At 37.0% G+C, this 26912-nt stretch overlaps 1 protein-coding gene and 1 pseudogene across 2 annotated transcripts; both read left to right on the forward strand.

Moving 5' to 3' along the window:
- The first annotated feature begins 786 nt into the window (after positions 1 to 786).
- On the forward strand, positions 787 to 8335 carry TRIM77 (tripartite motif containing 77). Of its 2 annotated transcripts, XM_054438951.1 has the most exons (6): positions 787 to 1197; positions 1894 to 1989; positions 4647 to 4877; positions 5614 to 5636; positions 6346 to 6443; positions 7842 to 8335. In XM_054438951.1, the coding sequence occupies exons 1-6, from the start codon at positions 787 to 789 to the stop codon at positions 8333 to 8335; spliced, it is 1353 nt and encodes a 450-aa protein (XP_054294926.1). The 2 variants fall into 2 exon arrangements, with proteins under 2 accessions (XP_054294926.1, XP_054294927.1); XM_054438952.1 differs by lacking the exon at positions 4647 to 4877.
- Positions 8336 to 21383: 13048 nt separating this feature from the next.
- Positions 21384 to 25232, forward strand: LOC129008707 (cell adhesion molecule-related/down-regulated by oncogenes-like; annotated as a pseudogene).
- Positions 25233 to 26912: the final 1680 nt, after the last annotated feature.

The raw sequence follows: 26912 nt of genomic DNA on the forward strand, positions 1-26912 counted from the left end.
AATAGGCTCTTTCACAAAATCTATGACTTAGTTATTTTATTATCCATTAATGATTCTTGCCTGATTCAGTTATTTTTATGGCATCTGTAAAATGATGATTGTCCACCATTCCTTCTATTGCATTCGTTGGCCTCTCCAGAATTATGTAGTTAGTGTTCTATTGTATTATTAAGGATGCAGGTTTTTCCCACCTTTCTGTTTTCCTTAGAGTATTGGCTTTTGTCTTAGATTAGTTCACTATGAGTTCACAAAATGGTTACACAAGCAAATATTGCATCTAAATAATGTCCAGAGGCAGAAAAAGCAATTGTTTCTTCTATGTGTCTCTTCTGTAGCAAGAACACCTTTTACAGAATTCTTCTACGAGTCTACTTTCTTGTTCTCTTGGCCAGAATTGGAGTACATGTCTTATAATGACCAATCAGAGAGAGAGAAAAAAAGGGGGAAATTTTGATAGCTTTGGACAAAATAATGATCCACTGCCTGCAGCTACAGATGAGCCCAGGACCTGTGATTTTTATGTTTTTGTAGAAGAGATAATAGATATGAAAAATATTGGATTTCTATTAGGCAACTGGAAAATAGTGCTATAGGCCAAGGTTGTCAAGAAAGAGGGCATGTGATCAATCTGTTGCACTGTTTGTGTCTCTCCATCCTATTTTAGTCTTTCAGAAAACATGGCCTGTCATGCTACAGTGTGTACACAAATTAGTAAAAAAAGGTCTTAAGCTCATTTCATATGCCTTGGGGGAAAGAATGACGCTTTCTTTTTATTTTATCAGAAACATGGCTTCTGCTATCACGCAGTGTTCTACAAGTGAGCTCACCTGCTCCATCTGCACAGACTATTTGACAGACCCTGTCACCATTTGCTGTGGGCACAGATTTTGTAGTCCCTGTCTCTGCCTCTTGTGGGAGGATGCACTAACTCCTAATTGCTGCCCTGTGTGCAGGGAAATATCACAGCAAATGTACTTCAAACGCATTACTTTTGCTGAGAAACAAGTTATTCCTACAAGAGAATCAGTCCCCTGCCAGTTGTCAAGCTCTGCCATGCTGATCTGTAGGAGACACCAGGAAATCAAGAACCTCATCTGTGAAACTGATAGAAGCCTGCTGTGTTTTCTCTGCTCTCAATCCCCAAGGCATGCTACTCACAAACACTATATGACAAAGGAGGCTGATGAATACTATAGGGTAAGTAAATGCTACTGATTGCACTTTGAAATGTGAAGAACCCTGAATCCTACAGGTATTAAGGAAAGAAATACTTATCATTATTATTATTAATAATTTTATGCAATAAACAGAATTGCTTATGACCATAAATTAGACACTGTTCTAGATACTAAGATAAAGCACTGAAGAAACCAAACATCCCTGCTCACCTGAAATTTAAATTCTCTTGGGCTGAGGGAGAAGAATGATGATAAAGTCGATGAGCATTAGGGTTCTGGTATTTCAGTGTAAGAAGCTCTATATTAATCACTAGTTTCCATGATAGTCATTGGCTAACACAGTCATGATTGCAATGAATCTATTATAGAAAATTCTAATAAATACTGGTCAGTATGCTCCAATAGTACTGTAGATAAGTTGAGGGCTAGCATTTTAAAATTAAATATAAAATAAGAGTTACTTCTGAAAATTGACAAGGTTGTATCAGTTTCAGTGCCAGACTTCTAAGATAATGGGTCTTGTTTTGTAAATTTGGGAATTTTACCTTTGGTTTCATTGACCTCTCAGACTTGACAATCAGTGCCTTTAAGAAAAGCCCCTGCATGTCTGCATTCTGCACTCTTTACTTGTCCCATGTCTGTACCTCTTTTGGAAGTATCTGAAATATACTATATTTTCTTTTCTAGTGCTCAAATTTATAGTTTTGTTTTTCAGAAGAAACTCCTGATTCAAATGAAGTCCATCTGGAAAAAAAAACAGAAAAATCAAAGAAATCTAAACAGAGAGACCAACATTATCAGAACATGGGAAGTAAGCAGTAGGCTCATTTCTCTCAGAACCAGTTTGGAATAGAAAATGTGACTTGTGGGAGAAGAACTTGAGTTAACCATATGTCCCCTGAATAGGATGATCAGAAAAAGGACCTGCATGTGTTTCTCTACAATATAACTTAATCTTTAGTGCGAGATTTCATGTTGAATCCAATATATAACTAAAAATATCCGTATTTTTCTGAATAAAGCAGTATCTACCAATAATACATCAGCAGTGACAAGAAATGTGCTAAAAATGGCATGCAAGATCACTAGAATGAAGGTAAAAATGTAGTTCTACAGCAGCTTAGCAGACATGAAATGCTAAAAAAAAAATAGCTTCTAGGTGAAAATCAATCTGATGCTAATGTATTAGTAAAATTTAGAAATTTACCGATGATAATGTTGGAAGATTTTAGGAATAAGAAAGCTGAAAGTTAGAAAAGTGGTAAAATTATTTGGACATGTGAGTAACTCCTCTCGATTAATTCATGAAAGAGAGTCAGGCAGTGATGAGAGATATGGCTTATGGCCAGGTCTAGAATGTGAATGCTTAGGTAAGAATTTAGGATTATATAATCCATTCACAAATATGAATTAAGTACCTAAAACTGAATAAGTAAATTAAACAACATTTTTATTCTCAAAGATCTCAAGCACTTCTGAAGGGGACATATAAACAGGGACCAGTAGAGAATAATAATAATTGATAGGTGATACCGTGAGAATGCCAAAGGGGAACAAAAAAATCATGTTGATCATTTCAGATGGATTTTCTGAGAAGTCCTGCATTCTCGTGAGGGCCTATCATGTGTTGCTCACTGCTGTAGCCCAACAAAATGATACAGAAGTGGACAAAAGAAGAAATAGACCACTTACCCTAGGAGTCTATAATCTAGTGGGGGAATTCAATCTACAAATTAAAATGTAAACTTTATAATAAATAATGTTGGTGAAGTGCTTCAGGGAAAAATAAAGCAGAGAATGGATACAAAGAATCCAGGTTTGTAGAATCTATGCTGGCCAAGAAGAACCCATTTTCAGGGAAAAGAAGTTGCAGAAGAAATGAATCAGTGGCGTTGTAAGAATGTATTTTTCTGTGGCAGGAAAAACAAGGTATGGTTAAAAGGAATAAGTAGAAAATGGTGTCAAATGCAGAAGGAAGGTGAAGAATTCTAGGACTAAAGCATAATATTTGGATTTAGAAAAAAGAAGTTCTTGGTAAGTTGTAATGTTTGGTTCAGGAAAGAGTAGGGAATAGAGGTAAAGGGGTCTTTAATCACACACATGAGCACAGCAAGTTTGATCACATTTGATTAATAAATTTAGCTTTGATAAGGATAGAAATGCTTTAGCAAGAGAAGCTAGATGAGGTAATTGGGACAAGAATATTTTAATTATTTTTCCAAAGTAATTTGCAAAATTTGCACGTATTTAAAGGTGGTGTGGAAAGAAGGGAAAAACTGTGAAAAAGTAATTGAGATCAGGCGCAGTGGCTCATGCCTGTAATCCCAGGACTTTGGGAGGCCGAGGTGGGCGGATCACGAGGTCAAGAGATTGAGACCATCCTGGCCAACATGGTTTCACACCCTGTCTCTACTAAAAATACAAAAATTAGCTGGGCATGGTGGCGCGTGCCTGTAGTCCCAGCTACTCGGGAGGCAGGATGAGGCAGGAGAATCACTTGAACCCGGGAGGCAGAGGTTGCAGTGAGCTGAGATCATGCCACTGCACTCCAGCCTGGGTGATAGAGGAGACTCTGTCTCAAAAAAAAAAAAAAAAAAAAAAGTAGTTGAGTAGCCTGGCATGGCAGCATGTGTCTGAAGTCGCAGCTACTCAAGAGGCTGAGGTGGGAGGATCTCCTGAGCCCAGGAATTCAAGGCTGCAGTGAGCCATAATTGTACCACCATACTCCATCCTGGGTGACAAACTGAGACCTTGTCTCAATAATAATAATAATAATATAACTGAGTGAAAGAGAGAGGGAGGGAAATAAAGACACAGTGACAGAAAGACAGAGACAGAGAAAGTCAAAGACAAGCCAGGGAAAGAATGAGACAGAGAAATGGAGCCAGAAAGAGAGAGTAGGCAAACAATAGGGACAGAGACAGGAAGACAGAGGCAGGCAGAAGGAAAGAATGAACATTGTAAGAAAGTAATCTAGAGAAGGGGTGGATAGAGATGTGTAGTCTTAGGTAATAGGCAAGCATAGCCAAACACTGGTAAAAACACCGAGTGTTTTGGAAATGGAGGTAATTTAGAAAGATGCAGCAATGTCTTATGTTCTCTATTTTCCTGAGGAAGTAAATTGTTATGAGTAGGAGTATTGAGAAAAAAGGAATAAAATTTAGGTACAAGGATGAAGAGGTTAGAACATTATATAAGACAACATAAATTTGATCTTAATTTATCTTTATTATCTTTATTTTATAATGTAAATATGGAGGTTTGAGGGAAAGTAGGTGGAGCGATGCAGGGAAATGGAAGAGAGGAAGGGAAGGAGGAAGAAAGGAAGATTTATACTGTATTTGAAGTGGAAAGGCATTAAACTATATTTGGTAGAATAGCACAAAACATGAAACAAAGCAGAATAGCTGATAAGGAAAGAATAAAACCACTTAGACACATGATTTAATTAATCAAATATCACTACAGGTTTTTATAAATTTGCGGAGCATGATGATCAGCGCTGAATATCCTAAGGTGTGTCAATACCTCCGTGAAGAAGAGCAAAAGCGCTTAGAGAGCCTGGCAAGAGAAGGCAGGATAGTTTTCCAGCAACTCAAGAGAAGTCAAACTAGAATGGCTAAGATGGGTGTACTCCTGAGAGAAATGTATGAGAAACTGAAGGAAATGAGCTGTAAAGCAGATGTGAACCTGCCTCAGGTAAAAAACTGAAGGAGGTCAGGGTGCTGAACACCACCTTGCCTGGGAATCGTATCTGCTAGAGTCTGTATCCTTTTTGATCTATATTACTTTTCCGGTTCCAAATATTCAGATTCTGCCTCTCCTGACCTTATGGTGGCAGGTTTCACTCCTCTGTAGACCTGGTCTCACTCTTTCTTGTCCCATACAGGAGAAGGAAAACTATTTGGAAAGGTTCTAGTAACAAATTCATGAAAATTCTCTTCTAAAATTATCTTACTACACCCACTGATTCTTAGTAGTTGCAACAGAGCAGCTCATGAATACATGATTCAGTTTTGTATAAGGATGTGTCAATATGTGAAAGTGTGAGATTTATGAAATTTATTTACTCTTTTAGTTTTGAAGTCCTAAATTTGGGCCCCACACATCCTTACAAGAACTTTGTGGGGACCTCTGTCAATCTTGCTGCAGATGTTTGTACAGCAGAATGTCTTCCCTTCCTTTTCCCATTTGTTCAACCTCAGTCCATCTGACTAAGTTTCATCAAGAGTGTAATTTTATCGACTATATGTAGATGTCAGACTGGGTTTCATATTTATAAAGAAAAAGAAAATGAAAAATGCCTTTATCCAAAGAAGGAAAGTGGAAGACGTTAAGTTTTCCAATTCAGTCCGTATCCTCAGACTGCATGTCTAGGATATGTTGAGAGAACCATGTTGTGCTGCAAACTAAGCAATCCTCTCTCTCTTTATAGGATTTGGGAGACATAATGAAAAGGTAAGTTTGCCCCTTTATCCAAGTCCTGGTAATTGTGACAATAATCAGGCTGTTTCTGCTGGGATCAACTCACACTTTTAGTGAGGAATTTCTGTCTGTATTTATTCCTTTCTTTTCAAAGGTCATCCAGGCTTTATATATTGACTACTTCAGATGAAAGTGAAGGATGGGAAGCAGTTTTAACTGCAAGGCCTAATGTAGAAGTTTCAATAAGACAACTATTTTTCCTACCTCTAATTTTCTACATCCTAATTATTTGAAGGTTATTCCAGGTTGTCAACGGGAAAGGCAAATAATCTCAGAGAGGCAGTTGATGGAGAGATGGTGAAAATAGGAAAAAGGGAACATCACCAAGAAGGAATGTAGTATAGAGCTGAGGCTCCATATGTAGCAGGTGGCACGTTCCAAAAATTTGACAGATATCAGATTTCAGAAATTAAATGAGTGTTTCTGCATGGCTCACCTAGGGAAGCTGCAAAGGTGAGAACTGATATAATTATGACTGAGATAACATACTTTACTGGCATAGAGGTGTTAAAAGCAGCAGAGCACATCATAAAATACAGTTACAATTGCAATATTTCTTAGTTCTTGAGTTCAAGTCACACTCTTCAACCTAATTGTGAGGATTCTGATCAAGCATCTTATTAGTGGATTGCTAATGATTCCTTTGGGACTGGTAATTAAAAGTAGGTATTTTTCTCTGCAGGAATGAGTTTCTGAGGCTGGCCATGCCTCAGCCTGTGAACCCACAGCTCAGTGCATGGACCATCACTGGGATGTCAGAAAGGCTTAACTTCTTCAGAGGTAAGAGTGTGAACTGCACTAATGTTTCCAACATAAGTATTTTTATATGGGTGACCATATTCACTTTAGTCTATATTCACTTTTCTGTCTCTATTATTATTTTCAGTGAACAAGCAGGTAAATATGGAAACCTTTATAACCAATTTTAAAACTGTTAATAAACTTTCAGGAAAAGCTAACTGAAGTCTGGAATAAATAAACAAATAAGAAATACAGTGCGTAACGTGATTATTTTAAGTGATTAAAAAAACACTCAAAAAAAGACCTGGAGGAATGCTATAAATAAAGCATTCATTTTTCAGTGTAGCATATAAAACTGCATATTCATTCAAAGCATTTCAACTCTGGTTATATTTACATGATCCGATTCTTAGAAATATCTTAATGTTGTTATTCAAATGTTTACCTAAAGATTGAAGTTTTAAGGAATACATTTGAAAAACCACAGGATTCTCAAAAGCATAAAAACAAGTTTGTAAACAATAGGTACAAACACAAAGTAGTCTGAAAGAAAATCCCTTCACTGTGTAGAGGGCTATACTGACAAATGGAAATGGAGGGTGAGTCTGGCATATAGAAGAGAGGCAGCCATGGTGTGAGATGAAGAGAATTCTGATTTAATGGTGTCCAAACCAGAAATTCTGGGAGAGAAACCACTTTTTTAAAAAGGCACATATAGATTTTCAGTTTATTTCACTTTTGCTTGCTTAAGTTGTGAAGCCCTCATTAGTTCTTGGCCTTTTGGCTAAGATCAAGTGTGAAGCCCTCCCATCTTAGGCAAAGTGGTATTGTTTAGGACTAATAATGATAAAAATGTCATAGATTAAGTATAATTAATAATATTTTTATTATTTTTAGTATGTTTATTTTATTTTGCGAAAATTGGTTAATAAGGAGGCTTAAAAAAGGGCCATTTTGATGTTTTCTTGGCATCTTATGAATAAGCTGGCAAATTTTTAGTAGTCTAGTAAAAATTAAATCAGAGCTTGACATCCTACATCTTTATGTTTTCTCTAAATTTTCTTTCATCTTAGTTGCTTGATTAAGGATTCATTTGCCCTGCAAATGGACAAGAAGCTGTTGCTAAACTGTCTCCATAATTCCTCTGATATACTCTGTATGCCACTCACGATAGAGTGGTGTGCCGGAGCCAGTTAGTACTGACTCATGAGAGCAAATTGTTAAATGTTTTGAAATTTTTTGACTGATTATTAAATTGTTGGTAACTTGAAACTGGCCTTAGTGAGGTGGAAATAGTCCCAATAAACAAAACCAGTTGCTTTTTTTTGTTTGTTTGTTTTCAGGGCTTGGTTGTTAAGCATTTGCCAGACTGCCTCTGCACCTGTACCTCCAAACTTTTAAACTGTTTTTTGCATTCACTGTTTTCTTTTGCTACAGTGTATATCACCTTGGATCATAAGATATGCAGTAATCACAAGCTTCTGTTCGAAGACATGAGGCATTTGCAATGCAGCCTTGATGATACAGACATGTCCTGTAATCCAACAAGTACACAGTATACTTCTTCATGGGGAGCTCAGATCCTCAGCTCTGGCAAACATTACTGGGAGGTGGATGTGAAAGACTCTTGTAATTGGGTTATAGGACTTTGCAGAGAAGCCTGGACAAAGAGGAATGACATGCGACTTGACTCTGAGGGTATCTTTCTACTCCTGTGTCTTAAAGTGGATGACCATTTCAGTCTCTTCTCTACCTCCCCACTGTTACCTCACTATATTCCAAGGCCCCAAGGCTGGCTAGGAGTGTTCCTGGATTATGAATGTGGGATAGTGAGCTTTGTTAATGTTGCCCAAAGTTCCCTCATTTGTAGTTTCCTCTCACGCATCTTCTATTTTCCTCTCAGACCTTTCATTTGCCATGGATCTAAATAATCATGGACAGGTCACAGACCTGACCAAGGCCTTGGGAATTCTAATAGCAGAGGAGGCTCCTATTCTGGTTACTTTCTTAATGGGGAAAATCAGTCATATCTCATTACCTTTTACTTCATTTTACCTCCTGGATATATATTTATTGTATCATTTTTTAAAGTGTTGATAATATACATTTGTCATTTCTATTTTATTTGAATAGATGTAATGACTCTTATTATATTGTATAGGATGCATGTTCTTTTAACTTGTTATCAAAGTGTACTAGAGGTGAAAGAATACATGAGCATGAAAACCCAGCTAACTGAGTCAAATTAAAGCACAGACAAGTTGCCTTCCAGATAGCCCTTATTTAAAACTCAGTGTCAGCCTAAAATTCTCTATTCCCTGCCTTCATCTGGATAAACCTTTCCCTTCACCCGTTCCCACCTTTCTGAACTAGACGAGGTCTCAGATGTCAAGAATGGCTTATACATTTCCTCTGTAAAACTCCTAACAGAATTTGGGTCTTTTTTTCAAGTTTGTAAGTTACAAAAAGGGAATGCCAATGATAGTTCTTCTCATTCATTATAGGAATAAGAAACAGTCTGATGATATGAGAGATATTCAAGAAATATGTAAATAATTAAATGAATAAACATGTAAAAATTATTAAAATCAAAAGCTATAGAACAAAAATATACTACAGTATAGCCATAATTAGCAAGACAGAACAGGTTGAGAAACATCATTACATAAAGGATACATAGATATGGTACCATGGTACTTAAGCCTTCTTGTTCAATGGAATTTTTATCATTTTGTAATGCTCTTCTTAATTGTTTTTGGTTTAAAGTCTTTTTTATCTTATGTAAGAATAGATGCTCCTGCATTTTTTTGTTTTTATTTGCATGGTAGCTCTTTCTCCATCCTTTACTTTGAGCCTGTGGATGTCATTATATGTGAGATGGATCTCTCAAGACCAAATACACTTGGGTCTTGTCTTTTTATTCAGTTTGCCACTCTGTGCCTTTTAATTGTGGAATTTAGATCATTTACAATTAGGATTTGTATTGATATGTGAGATTTTGATCCTGTCATCATGCTGTCAGCTGGTTGTTTTGTAGAGTTGATTGTATAGTTGCTTTATAGTGTCTGTTAGCTATATGGTTTACTCAATATTTTGGTCTCTTTCAGCAGGAATGGAGCTTTCCGGTTGCATCTGTTTGGCCATCTTCCATTCTTTTTTAGCTGAGTGGTTTTTCATACCTTGTATACACCACGTTTTATTTATCCAAACACCAGATGATGTGCATCTTAATTGTTCCCAATTTTAGCAACTGTGATTTATATTTCTGTTCAAATCAACCCACATATCTTTCATTTATTGTGGGTAGTTACTTGGGGTGAAAGTACTGAATTGTTTAGTGGATTTTTTAATCATTTAAGAACCTGTCAAAATACTTCTTTAAAAATTGACTGTACCATTTTACATTGCCACCAGCATCTTGATAAGAGTTCTAATTCCTCTACATCCTCACTGACATTTAGTATTTTCAACCTTTATTACATAAGCTTTTCTATTTTTTTTAGTGTATAGTAATAGCTTATTGTGGGTTAATTTGCGTATATATTACTAGTGATTAATGATGTTGAACATTTTTTTTTTTTGAGGGAGGGTCTCCCTCTGTCAACCAGGCTGGAGTGCAGTGGCAAGATCATAGCTCACTGTAACCTCAAACTCCTGGGCTCAACGTATCTTCCCACCTCAGCCTTCCAAGTAGCTGGGACTACAGGCACACATCACTGCCCAGCTAATTTTTAAAATTGTCTGCGGAAATGTGGTCTCTATATGTTGCCCAGGCTGATCTTGAACCACTGGCCCCAAGTTATCCTCCTGTCTTGGCTTCCCAAAGTGCTGTAATTATAGACATGAGCCACCACACCTGGCCTTGAGCATCTTTTACTATCATTAGTTTCCATCCAAGTATCTTCTTTAGTAAATCATCTGCTCATTGTACAATTATTTCATTGGATAGTGTGTCTACTTGCTGAGTTGTAAGAGTTCTTTTTGATACAAATCCTTTATCACATATACGTTTTGCAAATATAATTTCTGCCAGTCTATGGCTTATATTTTAATTTTATTGTCTCATTGGAAGAACATTTTTAATTTTAATAAATCCAGTTTGTCATTTTTTAATGTTTCTTTTTTTGATGCCACATGTTAAGAAATACTTGTCTAACACAAGGTCACTAAATTTTTTTATATGACTACTTCTAGAAGTTTTATAATTTCAGCTTACATTTAGGTAGGTCAGTGGTCCATTTTGAGTTAATTTTTATGTACAGTGTAATGTGGGTTTGAAGTTCATATTTTTTGCCCCTAAATTCCAAAAATTTAAACACTATTTGTGGAAAACATTATCCTTGAATCGTTTGAATGATCTTACCACCTTTGTCAAAAATCAATTGACCATATATGTGTTATCTACTTCTGGACTCTAATTCTGTTGTATTGTTGTAGATATTTATTTATCTCACCATACACTAATATACTTTCTTGATCCCTATAGACTTATAGCACATTTGGATACAGATAATGTAAATCTCATTTTATTCTTTTTTGAAAAGTACTTTGGCAATTTTATAACTTTTATATTCCTCAGTACTTTCAACAACTTTACTGAGATATAATCTGTATACCATAAAATTCTCCCATGTAACATTCTCCCATATGTAACTTTCAATGAATTTTAGTATATTTATTGTGTTCCGCAACTGTCACCATAATTTAGTTTTTGAACATTATCATTACTCCAAAAGGATGCCTTGTGCTGGTTTACAATTAATTTCACCTTCTACCCTAGTACCAAGAAATCAATTACCTCTCTCTAATGTTCTGCCTCTGAATGTTCCTTATATATGGAATTATACAATATGTAGTTTTTAGTGTATCTTTTAACTTGGCATAATATTTCTAATATTTATCCATATTGTAATATAAATCAGCATTTCATTATTTATTATTTTTCTTATTAGCATTTCAATGTATGAATAGTTCACATTTTGATATTTATTAAAGAGTTGATCAAGATTTGGATTGTTTTACCTTTTAGCTATTATAAATAATGCTATCATGTATATATGAGTTTAAGTCTTTGCATAAACATATTTTTATTTCTTTTAGGTAGATACTGAGGAAAGGGATTCCTGGATTTTCTGGTACATTTATGTTTATTTATTTATTTTTTTAAGAAAACTGTTTTTCAAAGTGGCTGTATTATTTTACATGCTTACCTAGAATGCATTAAAATTCCCATTTTTTCATAACCTTAACAACAAATACTATTGTCTATGTTTTTTATTATAGCTGTTGTATTGAGCTTATAGTGACATATAATTGTGGTTTTAATTAAAATAATCTCAATGACTATGATGTTGAGTATCTTTTTTGTACTTATTAGTTATATTAGAGATGTTCAATTCATGCACCATTTATAAAATAAATGTGAAAGATCTTAACTTACCTATTAAAAGATAAAAAATATTTTTATAAGCTCAAATATAATTCCCAGCTATGTCCTGTATACAAAAAAAGACACCTAAAGCAAAATAATTCAGAAAGACTGCAAGTAAAGAGAAGGACAAAATTATGCTAGAAACATGGAGACATTAAGAAAGAAGGATCTGAGAATCTGATAAGAAAGTCAGTATAATTTAAATCAACAACTTTCAATGTGACAACTTAATGCTATCAGAATTTGCAATGAAAAATTAAAACTTATAAATAGCTATGTACCAAATATATAGGAACCAAAATTGTAAAGTTAAAAGTTAAAATAGATGCTAGAAACCCTAGGTAGAAGCATACTCAATATAGAAAATATTTATATAGGACTTTTAGTATCAAATAGATGAAGAAGCCATATATATATATATATATATGGAATCTTTATATACATACATACATATATATACACACACACACACATAAACATACAAATATATATTGTCTAAAATACTTTAGGATCATAATATAGATCTTGTGTGTATTTTAACACTGTGGAATTTACTACTATTTTCCTTTTGATTTAATTTATTTTTATTTGGTTTACAGAATATTCTATATTATTAAAAAAATTGTATTTTCTGTGATCAGGCTAAATAATTACACAAACATACACACAGATAGAAGAAACAGTTCTGATTAAGCCTCTGTTATAGGCAGACACTGTATCTCTGGGACTTGTAAATGGTACTTTCTCAGTGATCTTGCTCTGCCTTTGGTTCTAGGTCTTAATCTAACACATACTTATGCTATTTCCCATCTTTTAATTTCTTGTTCCTGTCTATGAGCTGGAATAAATTTTTACCAGTACCTTAAGGGAAGCTATGTTTCTCGATCTTCCTGCAGTGGTTTAGACTTCTGTTACATTGTGGAGATAGGGAAGAAGAGACAGGGAAGGTCCAGGTCTTTGTGTGTGACATAATCTTTAGATACATTGAAAGAGGTAAGAGAAAAGTGGGGTAAAAGTGGAAAAATCTTTAGATAGAATACAACTTGTCTGTTGTTAATATTTAATATTCTACAATATTAAATATTCTTTAAGAATAAGTTTTGTCCAGATTCGTTTATTAAAGTGATGTTTGATATTCTTTCATTTTGTTGCATGTAATGAGAGTTCATTATTTTTCTTTGCTTCATAAAATTTATTTGCATGAATATATCACAACTTGTTTAGGCATTCTACTGGAGATAAACTTTTTAACTTAAATTTTGATATACTATGAACAGTAATAGTATGAAGAATGTTGTACGGTTGTACACATATTTTAATTAATATATGAATGCAGCCTGTAATTCCACTACTTTGGAAGGCCGAGGCGGGCAGATTGCTCGAGCCCAGGGATTTGAGACCAGCTTGGGTAACATAGTGGGACCCCATTTCTACAAAAAAAAAGAGAACGTATTTATGTAGGATGTATATTTAGGAGTAGATTAGTGGGTCATAAGGAATACTTTATGCAGATTTCCAAAAATGTTTTCAAAGTGGTTGTATAAAGTTACATTCCCCCGTGTATGACTGGAATTTCATTCGTTCTGCATCTTTGTCAACACATAGTAATAAATCTCTTGGTAAATTCTGGTCGCTCTACTGGGCGATTAGTGGTTCATCTTGTGATTTTAATTTGCCTTAATCTAATGATTAATAAGCACTTTTTCACATAGAATAGCAATATGCTATGCATCATGAGTGATGATTTTCATAAAATGAATAAATAATATATACAAGCACATTCTGAAAAGTATAAATAGGCCAGGTGCAGTGGCTCACACCTGTAATTCCAGCACTTTGGGAGGCCAAGGCAGGCAGATTACTTGAGGCAAAGAGTTTGAGACCAGCCTGGCCAACATGGTGAAACCCTGTCTCTACTGAAAATACAAAAAGAAATTAGCCAGGCATGGTGGTGCTCACCTGTAATCCCAGCTACTGGGGAGGCTGAGGCCTGATAATCACTTGAATCCAGAAGGCAGAGGTTCCAGTGAGCCGAGATTGTGCAACTGCACTCCAGCCTCCAACAGAGCAGGATTCTATTTCAATAAAATAAAATAAAATTATAAGATGTCTAAATAACGTCCAATAGTATTATAGTAAATGTGCTTTCATTAAATTAGAAGGAACTTAATCAGATATAACCCACGCATCTTATTTGAGAAGACACACACACTAGAAGAGCTCCTTCAGGTACTTCTGTTACTCTATATATGGATAATTTCCTGATTTGTTTCTGGTCAGAAATGACTACAGTAAAAGACAGTCCTGATAAAGAGAAAGAGTGCTATATAAAAGGGAACTGAACAATATTAACAAAGTTCACAGTTCCCTTTCCATTAACTAGAAATTCTTCTGACTGAAAGACCGTGGCACATATTGAAATAAAAGTGAGGAAGTGGTAAATAGATTGTAGTGAAAGTTCTCTTTAACAATCTAAGGAGAGAATCTCTCCACATCATTTATCTCATTATCCCTATTCTTTCCTTTCCAGTAATATTACAGACCCCAAAAGCCCAATTTCAAGAATCTCTCATCTCCAAGTAATGTCTGCCAAAAGTGAGAGTCTGAGTTCTCATTCAAGAAAACACTTAGATCTTGGAGTTGTACTTGGTAGATCTTGAGGATCACGTCCAACACTCATGCTTCTCAAATCTCCAAGGAGGAGGATATGGCTATTAGCTTTGTCAGGATACAGAGTAATATTCATCGCAAAAAGAAAAAAGATACATGCATACGTATATATACACGAATAATGGGATCTAATCTCCCCAGAAAAGTGTATAAAGTGTATTTCTTCCCAAGATATTATATAACTGAGCAGTATGAGGTCAAGAGGCCAATGACAATTCTGTTTAAATTACTAATACATCTGCAGAACAAACAAATCTCTAACCACAGACATTAACCATTTTCTGAAAATTCAAATAATAAAAATCAAATATAAGACTAATATATTTGAGTTCAATTTTCATAACAAAATGCCCTATAAATTATCTGTCATTAACTCCCTTCAGCTATCAGAGATGGCTGAAAACATTTGTTAGTTCTAAATAATAATTTCTGGGAAAACATTTCTTAGTTCTAAATAACAGCATCATTTGCCAAGCATGTGAGAATTTGCCATTTATTCAAGTTCTTCCCTAGAAAACAAAAGGAAGTCCACACGTTATTTTTTGAAGCGAATATATATATAAAGGTTTTAGAAGTGTTATTTATAAATAATTTTCTTAAAACTCTAGTCTGTCTGATTCTCTGCATTCACACCATGCTACCCTGAATTTTCTGATTTAACATTAGCTCTTCATACTGTAAGTTAAATTTTTTTTTGCTTCCTTGCTTAGTTTTTATTTTAGTTTTTTAAAAACAATTTTAATATTTCTTCAAATTTTATATCATATGAATAATATATGCCATTTTAAAAATAATATAAAGAACAGCACACCAGTACAACAGACAACCCCAAAAATCTACTCTTAGCAATTGAAAATTAAATATACTGAATAAATGTACAATTTTATATGTAACATTGAATAATTTACCTGAACTCTGAACATTGCACCATTTATTCCTTTTTTCCCTTACTTTGTCATCCTGTTTGCCTATTATATGAGTCACCAATTGTGAGCCTGGATCTATTTAAGTTTCATACTGATTCATTCTGCATCTTGCCAATATGATTACAAGGATGTATGTAATTATAAAAAGTCTGCACAGTCAAAATGATGTAATAATTTCTGAAAATAAATTCAATAATTAAAGTAAAAAGATTATCCATATGATTTCACAAAAAATACTAGATTATGAGCGCATTGCTAATGGCTGCCCCTTACATAGAAAGCAGTTGAGCTTTTTAATCAGTCTATAAATCAGCCCTGCTCTGAGCTCTGAGTTCACAGCCTAGGGCACTTGCAGCTATACTGCCTCACTTTTATAAGGAAAAATTTGCAGTTAACATTCATACAGCTACAAAAAAAAATCACTAGTATTATTTATTTAAGATGCTTCAACAAAATCTTATTTTATTCCACAATTTGAAAACTACAATATCATCACTTTGTTTTTCCCAGATTAATTCTTATTTGTGGCTCCTAAATTTTCAAATCAAATCAAAATTCTCAGTCAGAATTGAGTCTATTCTTTACTTCTAATAACCAGTAATTTTTAAAGACCCTGACTCTCTTATGTCTTGAGAATATTCAGAAATAATCTGCTAGTATACAGTTTTTACCAGACTCCATTGCAATGCTCCCTGTGTTGAACAATGGAATTTTTTTCAAGGCTAGTAGTTTGTGTTGTTTGTTTGCCAAAGTGGAGGCTGTAAGATTGGTTTACAGAGCTGCCCTTGGGACCACATTGTTCTCACACGTATAGGGTCTCTTTCATCTATTCTAGCTGTCAATTGTAACATATAGGAGTAACTCACTAGCTTTTTCACTCCTGGGAGACTCCTCTCCTTTTCTATTCCGGCATCCACCATTCCTGCATTCACTAAAGTAATTGCTTCTGTTACACTTAAAAAAACTTAGCACCTTCACATATGCATAGGATTTTTAGAAGTAAAAAATTAACCTGGAATAGATTATTAGGATTCTGCCTTTTTTTTTTTTTTGCAACTTTTCTTTTAAACCACGCCAAATAAAATTACTGAATACCAGAAACATTTCTATATCAGAGGAAGGGAAAAACAGATTCATAAAAAATTGAGTTAACATTTTAATAATGTGTGAGCTCATTTCAGTAGCTCTTGTGAAAACTCTGAAAGTGCATCTGCTGGAATCAGGGACAGACTCAACTGTGCATTATGTCTCCAAAAGCCAGTGAAGGCAAAAACAGGAGGCTTAGTGGTCTTCACAGGACATCTCTTTCACTAAGTCCTGTCTAAGAACTTGAGACAATTTTGAAAAATAGTCTTTCCTCAGTTTTCTCACACTTGAGAAGTCATTGCCTATTTTCTTTAAAATAGAGACTCCCAATTGAGCAGATTGACAGAGGGAAAACCTCGAAAGAAGTCTCATTTCTAAGGATCTTCTCAGAGTGAGTGGAGTGGAAGGAGATCTGGGAAGCCAATGTGCTCTGTTATAAACATGAATGAGTTGTCCAAAAATTCCCAAGGTCTTATTCTTAAGTATATCTGACTCAAAGATGACCACGATACAAATCTAGTGATAACAGTTAAAGAGAAAATAGAGGAGGAAGGCAGTTAGTTAGCTAGAATCTCAAGCTTTTCTCATATTTCTATGACCAAAATATTAACCTAAATATTATTTTATGAATTTACAAAAACCTAAATAAATTTTTATTCATTTAAATGGCCCGTTTTCCTTCGGCCTTCTACATTCACCAATTCACAAAGTTCATTTGTTCATGCATAAAGTATAAGTAAGCTGCATGAATTCTAGAGAATTTTTTGAGGGGAAACAATAAAGCAGCCACAGTTATAGAAGTATGTTTTCGGAAACAAATAATGAAAGTTGGAGGGAATGTAGATTTCATCTGAGAGAAATAATTTCCATGCATGTGAATGTTCAGCACCTTGACACCCTAAATCTCCTTTCTCACCTGAGCAAGTCCATATCTGGCTTGTGGTGCATTTCCTTTTTAAGATCCCCCCTCTTATGAGCCATTCTGGCCTAATGTGTGTGTGTGTATACATATACATAAACATATACATATACACATTTGTATACACAGACGTATGTGTGTGTGTGTATATATATACATACATATATATATATATGAAGTTACTAAAAATTCTTCTCACCCTCTATTTTCAGTCTTTCTAAATTATGTTGTCTGTCCTCATTGAGAAATAGAGGCATCTTCTAAAACTAAACATTGATTGTTTTTCTCCTTACATTCATATAATTCTGCAGTGATATTGGGTTAGCCAGAATACAAACCAATTTATCCATCTATTATTGAATCTTACTGATACTTCCTTGCTTTATCACAGATAAATCCATTATACTTCAGGCTTATTTGCCAATTGTCAGAATCCATAAAACCTTATTTCCTTTTTTCTCTGCACCAAGAAAAGCTATTATCCACCCTACTTAATAAATTCTTGATGAAGTGCATGTTAAATGAGCCACCAAGAAGAAAAAAATAATTGCTTAATGAAGAAAAAAATAATTGCTTATTCCTCTCTTGCAACCCATCTTTTCTGGAGAGGTAGGACAGCTGGTCCTTAAGAGATGGGTTTTAAAGCTAAATTGGCTGGATTGGAGTTCATTATGGACTCCTATTTCCAAGATTAGACATCACTAATTTTTGTAATTACTTTTGTGTCGATAAGATATTTTTAAATTTTCCTATAATGTTATTGGGCTTCCTTTTTGTTTGTTTTTGTGTCCCCACCTGTCCCCTACCCCACTCTTTCTCTTTTTCCTCCTTCCTCGTATGACTGTAGAGCAGCGATCCTTAACCTTTTTCGCACCAGGGACTGGTTTCCTGGGAAGCGGTAAGGGGGATGGTTTCGGGATGAAAGTGTTTCACCTCAGATCATCACAGGTTAGATTCTCATAAGGAGAACGTCACCTAGGTCCAATGCATGCGCAGTTCTCAATAGAGTTCCAGCTCCTGTGAGAATCTAATGTCACTGCTGATCTGACAGGAGGTGGAGCTCAGATGGTAATACTTGCTCACTTGCTGCTTACCTACTGCTGGGCTACCGGGTTCCTAACAGGCCAAGGGTTTGAGGACCCCTTGTTGATAGGGTGTCCTTTCCCCACTTTATATTTTTGTTTGCTTTGTCAAAGGTCAGTTGATGTAGAGAATGCTGGGTTTGGCTGGTCTTTCAGCTTCTCTCATACAGCCCTAGGCATTTCTGTCTACAGGTTTTTTTATTGGGCTGTGCGGTTCGACCTACAAGCCAGTAAATGGTGCTTATGTGTTAGAGCTGGTTTTGACCAACATGGCTGGGTTTATACTTGACCCTTGTTTACTAGGAGAAGCCTTGGCAATGGGCTGATTCATGGAGTACACAATGTTCCCAGCTCCCTCCTTAGCTCTGGGGGCAGCTGGGGCAAGATGGGCAGGGCCATACTGGGCAGGTTGTAGGCAGGTTCACCTACAAGTACCCCAGTGGCAGGCACAAGCACAAGCACCTAAGGAGAATCCAGTGGGTGGCCATCTAGTGCCCATGGAAAGTGGTTTTTCAGAAACAATTCATGAGGCTAAATCTAATGGCAGAAGTAAGTCCAAAAATTAGAAGAAGTGTGCAGGAGATAATGAAACTTTGAATTAAGAAAGAAGAAATTAGAAATGTGAAGGACAAAATATACCTGACAGACATTTAAAGTTTAATCACTTAATAACACTGTGTAGGGCCTGATAGGATGTAGAGGTTGAGGAACAAAACAGTGTCTAAACTAAATCTTAGTTTTCTGGTATGGATAAGGAGGTAAGTAGTCATACTGATTCCTGAAACCAGGAAGACAAGATGAGAATAGCTTTTCAAGAACAAAACCTAATGGGTTCTTTTGGATGTGAGGAACTTAAAGTGGCTGTAATTTATATTAAGAGCCTGGGTAATGTCTAGGTGGCTTTATGAATGTGCAACTCGGAAAAGAAAATAGAGCAAGAAATAAGGATTTGGAAGTCCTAAGAATAAATTGCCTCTTAAAATCTGGACATATATAAGAAAAAAAAAGGAATTCAAACAATATTTAGTAAAGTGAAAATAACCTGTTTTTATTTTAATTTGTTGACTACAACTTTCTATGTCATATTATTCTGTACTATCTGGAGGTGACTAAAGAAAATTACTTTTGAAATAAGTTCATAAAATGTAAAGTCAGCTGAGGTGGAAAACTCACAATAGTGTTGGCCTGAATTAACTGAAAAGTTTCTAATATGTCTTTCTTACAATCTCCAGGGTTTTCTCTTAGCTAACAAAATGTTTAGTATATATTAACTTTATGAGAGCTAAATCTCCCAAATATAAAGCATTAGCTAACCATGTGTGGGTATTGATTATATTAGTGAGATTAGCTTAGTCTGCCAAAGAATGATATGCAGAGTAATGAAGAAAGTATATAAAGCTATCTTAATAGTGAAAATAAATCTATTAGTCTTGTATCAGTCAGGGTTCAACTGGAGAAGAAGAACCAGTAGGAGGATGGGAGGGAGAATAAAGAAAATAATGACATATTACTATGGAGACTGACCACGCAAGTTGGAGATCAATAAGGCAGTCGTTTTGGGAAAACAAACAAACAAACAAACAAAAAATACTGGAGCAGGCAGAAATGTAACTGGCACCATTTGATCCAATTATCCCATTACTGAGTATATACTCAAAAGAAAATAAATTATTCTACCAAAACGACGCATGCACTCCTATGTTCATGGCTGCACTACTCACAACAACAAAGACATAATCAACCTAGGTGTCCATCAATTACACACTGTATAAGTAAAATGTGGTACTTATACACCATGGAATACTGCACAGCCATAAAAAAGAATGAAATCATGTCCTTTACAGAAATGTGGATGGAGCTGGAGGCTGTAATCCTAAGCCAATTAATGCAGCATCAGAAAACCAAATGCTGTATATTCTTACTTATATGCGGGAGCTAAGCACTGAAAACATAAAGGCATCAATATGGGAAAAATAGACTCTGGACTACTTGAGGGTGGAGGGAGAGGGATGGGTTAAAAAACTACCTATTGAGGGCCATCTCTACAGCCTGCCCCGTCTGTCTCTCTCCGAATCGCTCCTCCTGCTGCTCTCCGGCTCCTGGCAGGCCTTGTGCCCACCGGGTTACCTGCCCTCAAGCCTCCGCCCAGAGAAGCACAGCTGCAGGGGCGCGTCCTGTCACTCCGCCCCGCCAGCTACCGTCCCCTGAGCCCGGGTGCCCGGCTTAGGCCGCTCCGTGCGAGGAGACCTGGGACCCCGCACCCTCCGGTCCTACCCAGTGCTTCTGCTCTGGCGTGCGAGGCACCACACCTTCCTCTGCCCTGTGCGGGGCCTGGAGGGGCCCCTTCAGATCTCAGCCGTCACCACAGCTGCTGCCGCCCGCGGGAGAGCATGACATCGGGGTGGCTTTCCCAACTGGCTGCCACGCAGGAGCTCCAGATGCTTAGCCTTCTCCGTGGAGAGATCTAAAATCAAGGCATGACTTAACAACTTACCTTGTAAGAGAAAAGCTCAACTCAATGCCAGATTGCTAGTCCGGACTTTATTACAAGCAGGACTGCGATGATGTTTATAGCACTGAAGTGAACTCCAGGCTAAGTACAGAAAGTGGCTTCTCCGCTTTCCCTCCCCAGCAAAAGTCCATACACCTTCCAGACTTGAATCACTGAAGATGTAAGCCAGCTGTTACTCTTAATATTGAGAGACCCCTGTGGACAGCATGAAGACTGTCCCTTATCGGAGTTTTTAGTGAGCACCAAGAAGTCAAGATTAAAGAATGTGTTTGATTACCCTGGACTGCATTACTATGGAAAATGAACCAAGGCCTGGGTTTGGGTATGGAAGTCTGTCCTGCCTGCTTCTGTAATCTGGTGCTCTGCATCCAGATCTTGGCTCTTTATGGACACTACTGTATGTTACTCTGATGATTCCCTGCTTTTCTGTGAGTTCAGATGTGGCACCTTATTTCATTTTTGAGCAACTCTCTGCCGTCCAGAAACTTAGTGGACCGTAGGACTATATTGTTCTGCTAAACCTGTGACCACTCATATCTCATGGTCACATAATGGAAAAAAATAGAATAGAAACATGGAATATATTAAGAATCATCAGGGGACTTTGACAATTTTTTTCTCTTAAAGCCTCCTTTTTGGGTTACTACCAATGCATTTCCAACAATAGGTTGATGTTGTTGTAAGTGGCCCTGTAACAATATCCACAGCAGTTCTTGGTGATTTTGGTTCATCCACAAAGCATGTTATTACAGCAGAAGAAAAAAGTGCTGGTTTCATTGGCTGCAGGGTACCAGAGAGTAACCCGAAAGCTGAGGTGTGCGCTAAAACCCACGGGAAGTGGCTGAAACATTCCACAAAGAATTACTTAATCCTTCCATCAGGACATCTTTACATGTTGAATGTATCCTTAGAGGACAAGGGATCATACAAATATGTGGCTTGTAATCCTGTCACACATGAATTAAAAGTTGAACCCATTGGCCAAAAGCTCCTTATGAGTCACCTTTCTTCAGATGATTTTGACATTCTTCATCCTGCTTGTTCACAGGTATTAGTTGTTTTTTCATGTATTCCTCTAACCTTGGAGTGTGTGGTTAGTGGGGTCCTGGATCCTCAAGTGTATTGGCTAAAGGACAGGGAATATTGCTCCAGGAAGCAACTGGAGAAGGTTATATTCTCATGTTGTGACAGATAGCATTGACCCAGTAGACTCTGGAAACTATTCCTGCATGGTGGGAAACAAGACTGGAGATGTAAAATATGTGACATACATGGTTAATGTGCTTGAATATGCTCCCATTTATAAAGGACTACAGGATCAGTCTCTGGGTGCCACAGTACATTTTACCTGTCATATTCATGGAAACCCAGCCACCAACCATACTTGGTTTCATGATACACAGCCTATTCATCCTTCCCCATGACATCTAACTGCAGGAAATTGACTGAAAGTAAGTGGGGTTATCATGGAAGATACTGGGCTGTATCAGTGTTTAACAGATAATGGGACTGGATTTATGCAGTCTACTGGAAGACTTGAAATTGAAAAAAGACAATGGATTCAAGCCAGTTATAATCATGGCACCAATAAGCACAAAGGTGGTATGTGGAGACTTTGTCACTGTGTCCTGCAATGCCACTGGGCTGCCAGTTCCAGTCATTCCTTGGTTATGACAGCTATGGATTAATAGCCAGCCATCTGTCTTAAGTCCTTAGATCTAAGTCCCCAAAGTCACACTTATCAAGACCTGGAATCTTGGACCTGAAGCCTGTCTACTTCATCATGTCCCAAGTTGGCTCAAGCTCTCTCCTTATTCAGGATGTGACTCAGAAACATGTGGGGAAACACATATAGGAAGCTCCAGATGGACACAGTACCATGCTGGGAGAAGCATCTCTCATAGTTGTTCCTTTTGAAACAAATACAAAAGTGGAAATAGTCACACTTTCTGCTGCTACTCAGAATGATGAAAGAAATAAAAGAGATGGTTCAGAAACTGGATTGAGCTCATGTCCAGTTAAGGTACATCCCAGTGCAGTGGAATCAGCACCAGAGAAAAATGTTAATGGCATCGCTATTCCTCACGTCCCCATCATACTGATCTCCTGACAGAGCCACACACCAGATATATACAACCTGGTGTGGAGGGCAGGCAGGAATGGTGGGCTATCTATTAATGTGTATTTTATGAAATATCAAAAGATGAACAATGGGGTTGATTTGGTAGGAAATGGGCATACAGTTCGAGTCCCAGGTAGTGAAAATGAGCTCCATTTAGCTGAAATAGGGCCATCTAGTCTTTACAAAGTCTTGATAGTAGCAAGAAGTGGAGCAGGTGAAGGACAAACTGCCATGCTTACCTTCTGAAACAGCAAAGAAAAAAGAGCATTGACAAAAAACACCCAGGCATCCTATCCACCCATGGGCATCCATAAGTATCCTGTTGTTTCAGAAGCTGCAAACAATTTTAGAGTGGTACCTACAGATTCTTGAAGGCACAGCGAAGTTCCAGAGGCACCAAATGGCCCTACTGTCTCCAATGCATCAGAGACATTAGTCTATGTCACTCAGATTCTTCTGGAAAATTGGGTTTCTCCAATCACTGCTTTCAAAGTTGAATATGAAAGGATGAGGACCAGTGATTGGCTGGTGGCAGCTGAAGATATCCTTGCTTCCAGAATTTCCATGGAAGTTTATAGCTTAGAACCGGGTTCAACATACAAATTGAGAGTCATTGCTATCAATCATTAGGAAGGGAGTTTTAAGAGTCCAGAATCTTGTCCTTATCAGGTGGCTGGGTTCCCCAGTCATTTTTTCAGCCATCCAATAATGGAACTCACATTGCCTACACAGAGGCTGTCAGTGTTGCCCAGATAATGCTAAAGTGGACATACATTCCATGAAGTAACAATAACACTTCCATTCTTTTATATCTATTACTGACCATCAGATAGTGACAATGACAGTGATTACAAGAGGGATGTAGTAGAAGGTTCAAAGGAGTGGCACATGATTGGCCATCTGCTGTCAGAAACTTCCTATGGCATTAAAATGCAGTGCTTCAGTGAAGAAGAAAGTGAGTTTAGCAGTGTGATGATCTGTGAGACTAAAGTAAAACGTGTTCCTGGAGCTTCTGAGTATCTGAAAGGCTTGAGTATCCCTCTGAATTCTTCAGGAAGTGAAGGGAATGTGAGGCCAGCAACCAGCCCTGCCAGAAGCAGTGACGTGTTGTATCTGATCCTTGGCTATAGGCTGGGTGTCATGGTCCTTATTTTTGTGGCTTTTTATTGCAATGTGCCTGTGGAAGAATCACCAGAAGAATATCACAGAGAAATATGACCCACTGGGTTATCTCTACCAGGGATCAGATATTAATGGGCAGATGGTGGAATACACCACTCTCTCAGGAGCAAATGAGATAAATGGAAATTTTCATGGAGGCTTCCTGAGCCATGGCACTCTCAGCAGTGGCTGTTTCCACCTTCACCATAAGGTTCTCAATGGAGTCAGTGTAATTGTGAATGGGAGCTTAAATGGAGGACTTTACTCTGGGCACACTAACTCTCTAACCAGGACACGTGAATCTTGAACAGCCTCATCATCTAGTGAACGGTGGTGGAATGTACATAGCGGTGCCTCAGATTGACCCTCTGAATGTGTTAACTGTCAAAATTGTTGAAACAACAATAGCTGTTTCACCAAAACCAACAGCACTTTCAGCAGCAGCCCTTGTCCTATGGTCTCTAGGGTGGCACTTTGTCCTCAGTATGGTGTGGGAATCAGGCCCCTCAGTCAAATGAAGATGCCCGTATGCCTGGCTTCTGCATCCCTGATTGTGGCCAGTTGCCTCACGAGAGCATCAAGAACAATGTGGAATCAATCTCTACTCAGCATACTTGCTGTCAGGATAATAGAAACAATGTCAGCTCTAATCACACAGAAGATCCAGAAGAGTTCAGCAGAGGAGACAGCTGTGTCTCTTCAGAAACAGACAGCAACATTTTACATTGGAATCCTCTTATTTTTGCCACCTATCTCAGAGGACGGTGCTGAAAAGACAACATGGCCTCTGCCTGGTGTTCCTTTAGACAGCCCCTCAGAGGTCCTCCAGCAGCCCCAGGAAACTGGAAGATGTGCAAACAACCAGCCATGTTCTGACTTCCAGTCTGTAACCAACTGCACAAAACAGGCCTGGGAGTGAACTATGTGAAGGACTTTAATTCAAATCAGAGAAAAATCATTATTTATTTCTTTGTAGTATAATGTCATATGAATACATCTTGAAATGTGTGCCCTTTTATATTATTTATGCCTTAAAAGTTTTCTTACCCATCCCTTTCTTCCTCTCAGAAAGAAACAACCTTGTTTTGCATAGCTTTCAATCACCTGGAGGGCAGAGGGATCATTCCATGTTTTCTAACAACCTTAGTGGCAGTAAGAACTCCTCATGCAAACGATTCCATCTCTTGGCTGCTTCGGCTCAGAGGAAATGCAGGGGCCAATTGAAGGTTGCCACCAGTCACGTTTTCAGATGGAAAATTGTCTTTTAATAGTGTATTATCAAACTTTCTGAGAACACTTTGAAGTCAACCACGGTTTTGACCCAGTGTTTATAATAGCAGACCTGGCTGATGAATTTTATAAGAGTGCCTTCCACCAAAGTGGTAATGTGACCGGATGACTATCTCTGTATCTGCATGTGGGCACAAGTGATGTTCAGTCTTCTAGTCGTTAGTCATAAGCAGTGTCGTGGACATGGTAGAGTGTAAGATGTAGTTGAATGATTGCAGTATGCAGAAAAGGAACCAAGGCCAGAGAGACAAATAATGCCTTAATGTCCCACTGCTTTAAAATTACATTAATTTATAAAATGGCCATTATGGGGCTCTTTTTTACTGTTTCTAAGAGTAGGAACACAATAAGATTTTAAGTTGTGGCTTGAAAAGAAAGATACAGATTTTCAGAAGAAAGAAAGGGAAGGGCTATGGGAAGCTCTTCTTGGAGGGAGCTCTTCAGTCTGTTCCATGAGCCTAGGAGCATGCTCCTGGTGTCACACTGCCAGAAACCAGCCATCCTTTCACTTCCCACAGGGGCAACAGCTTGAAGGTATGAGTGTCAGAATATACCTACTTTGGAAGAAAAGGGTTTTTTTTTTTTTCTTCTGAAGTTTCCTGCCATTTTTTTCAGAATGTCATCCTTGTAAATAAGCACCTAAAGCATTGGTCGGCAGAGCTCCTGACCACTGCTGCCTCTGCGTGACAAGGACATTTGCAGCTGCCTTTGGAAGGCTCTTCTCCACATTAATAAATAACAATAATATGTTTTTTAAAAACTATCTATTGGGTACTATGCTGACTACCAATGTGACAGAATCTGTATTCAAACGTCAGCATCATGCAATACTCCCATATAACAAATATGCACATGTATCCCCCCTGCATCTAAAATAAAAGTTGAAATTAAAAAATATATATTGTAAAAAATTATCTGCAAGTCACTCATGCAGAAAGCACCTTAGTTTATACTTCACTAGTATATATATATATATATTTACTTCATGGATAAAATAGTGCTTGGAAAATTAGATTACTAATTAAAAAAATATACAAATGACTACTTTGAAATATATATATATACACACACACACACAGATATATACATATATATACACATACACATATATATATACATATATATACACACACATATATATACACATATATATACATATATATATATATATAAAACCTTCATGTGAGAATAGCTATGCTTTTGGCTTCTGAGGTGAACATATTCATGATAATAAATATTTACCATAAACTCAGTTAAACATTAAACTCAGCAATATCCATATCTATTTATCTCTATTTCTACCTAAATC

Source organism: Pongo pygmaeus, chromosome 9, assembly GCF_028885625.2.
Source record: "Pongo pygmaeus isolate AG05252 chromosome 9, NHGRI_mPonPyg2-v2.0_pri, whole genome shotgun sequence".
Taxonomy (NCBI): Eukaryota; Metazoa; Chordata; class Mammalia; order Primates; family Hominidae; genus Pongo; species Pongo pygmaeus.

Excerpts from the sequence above, each read along its gene's own strand:
- TRIM77 (XM_054438951.1), top strand. The coding sequence starts at position 787 with ATGGCTTCTGCTATCACGCAGTGTTCTACAAGTGAGCTCACCTGCTCC. Across the intron at positions 1,198-1,893 it reads AGGCTGATGAATACTATAGG|AAGAAACTCCTGATTCAAAT; the intron begins GTAAGTAAATGC and ends TTTGTTTTTCAG. Across the intron at positions 1,990-4,646 it reads ACATTATCAGAACATGGGAA|GTTTTTATAAATTTGCGGAG; the intron begins GTAAGCAGTAGG and ends ATATCACTACAG.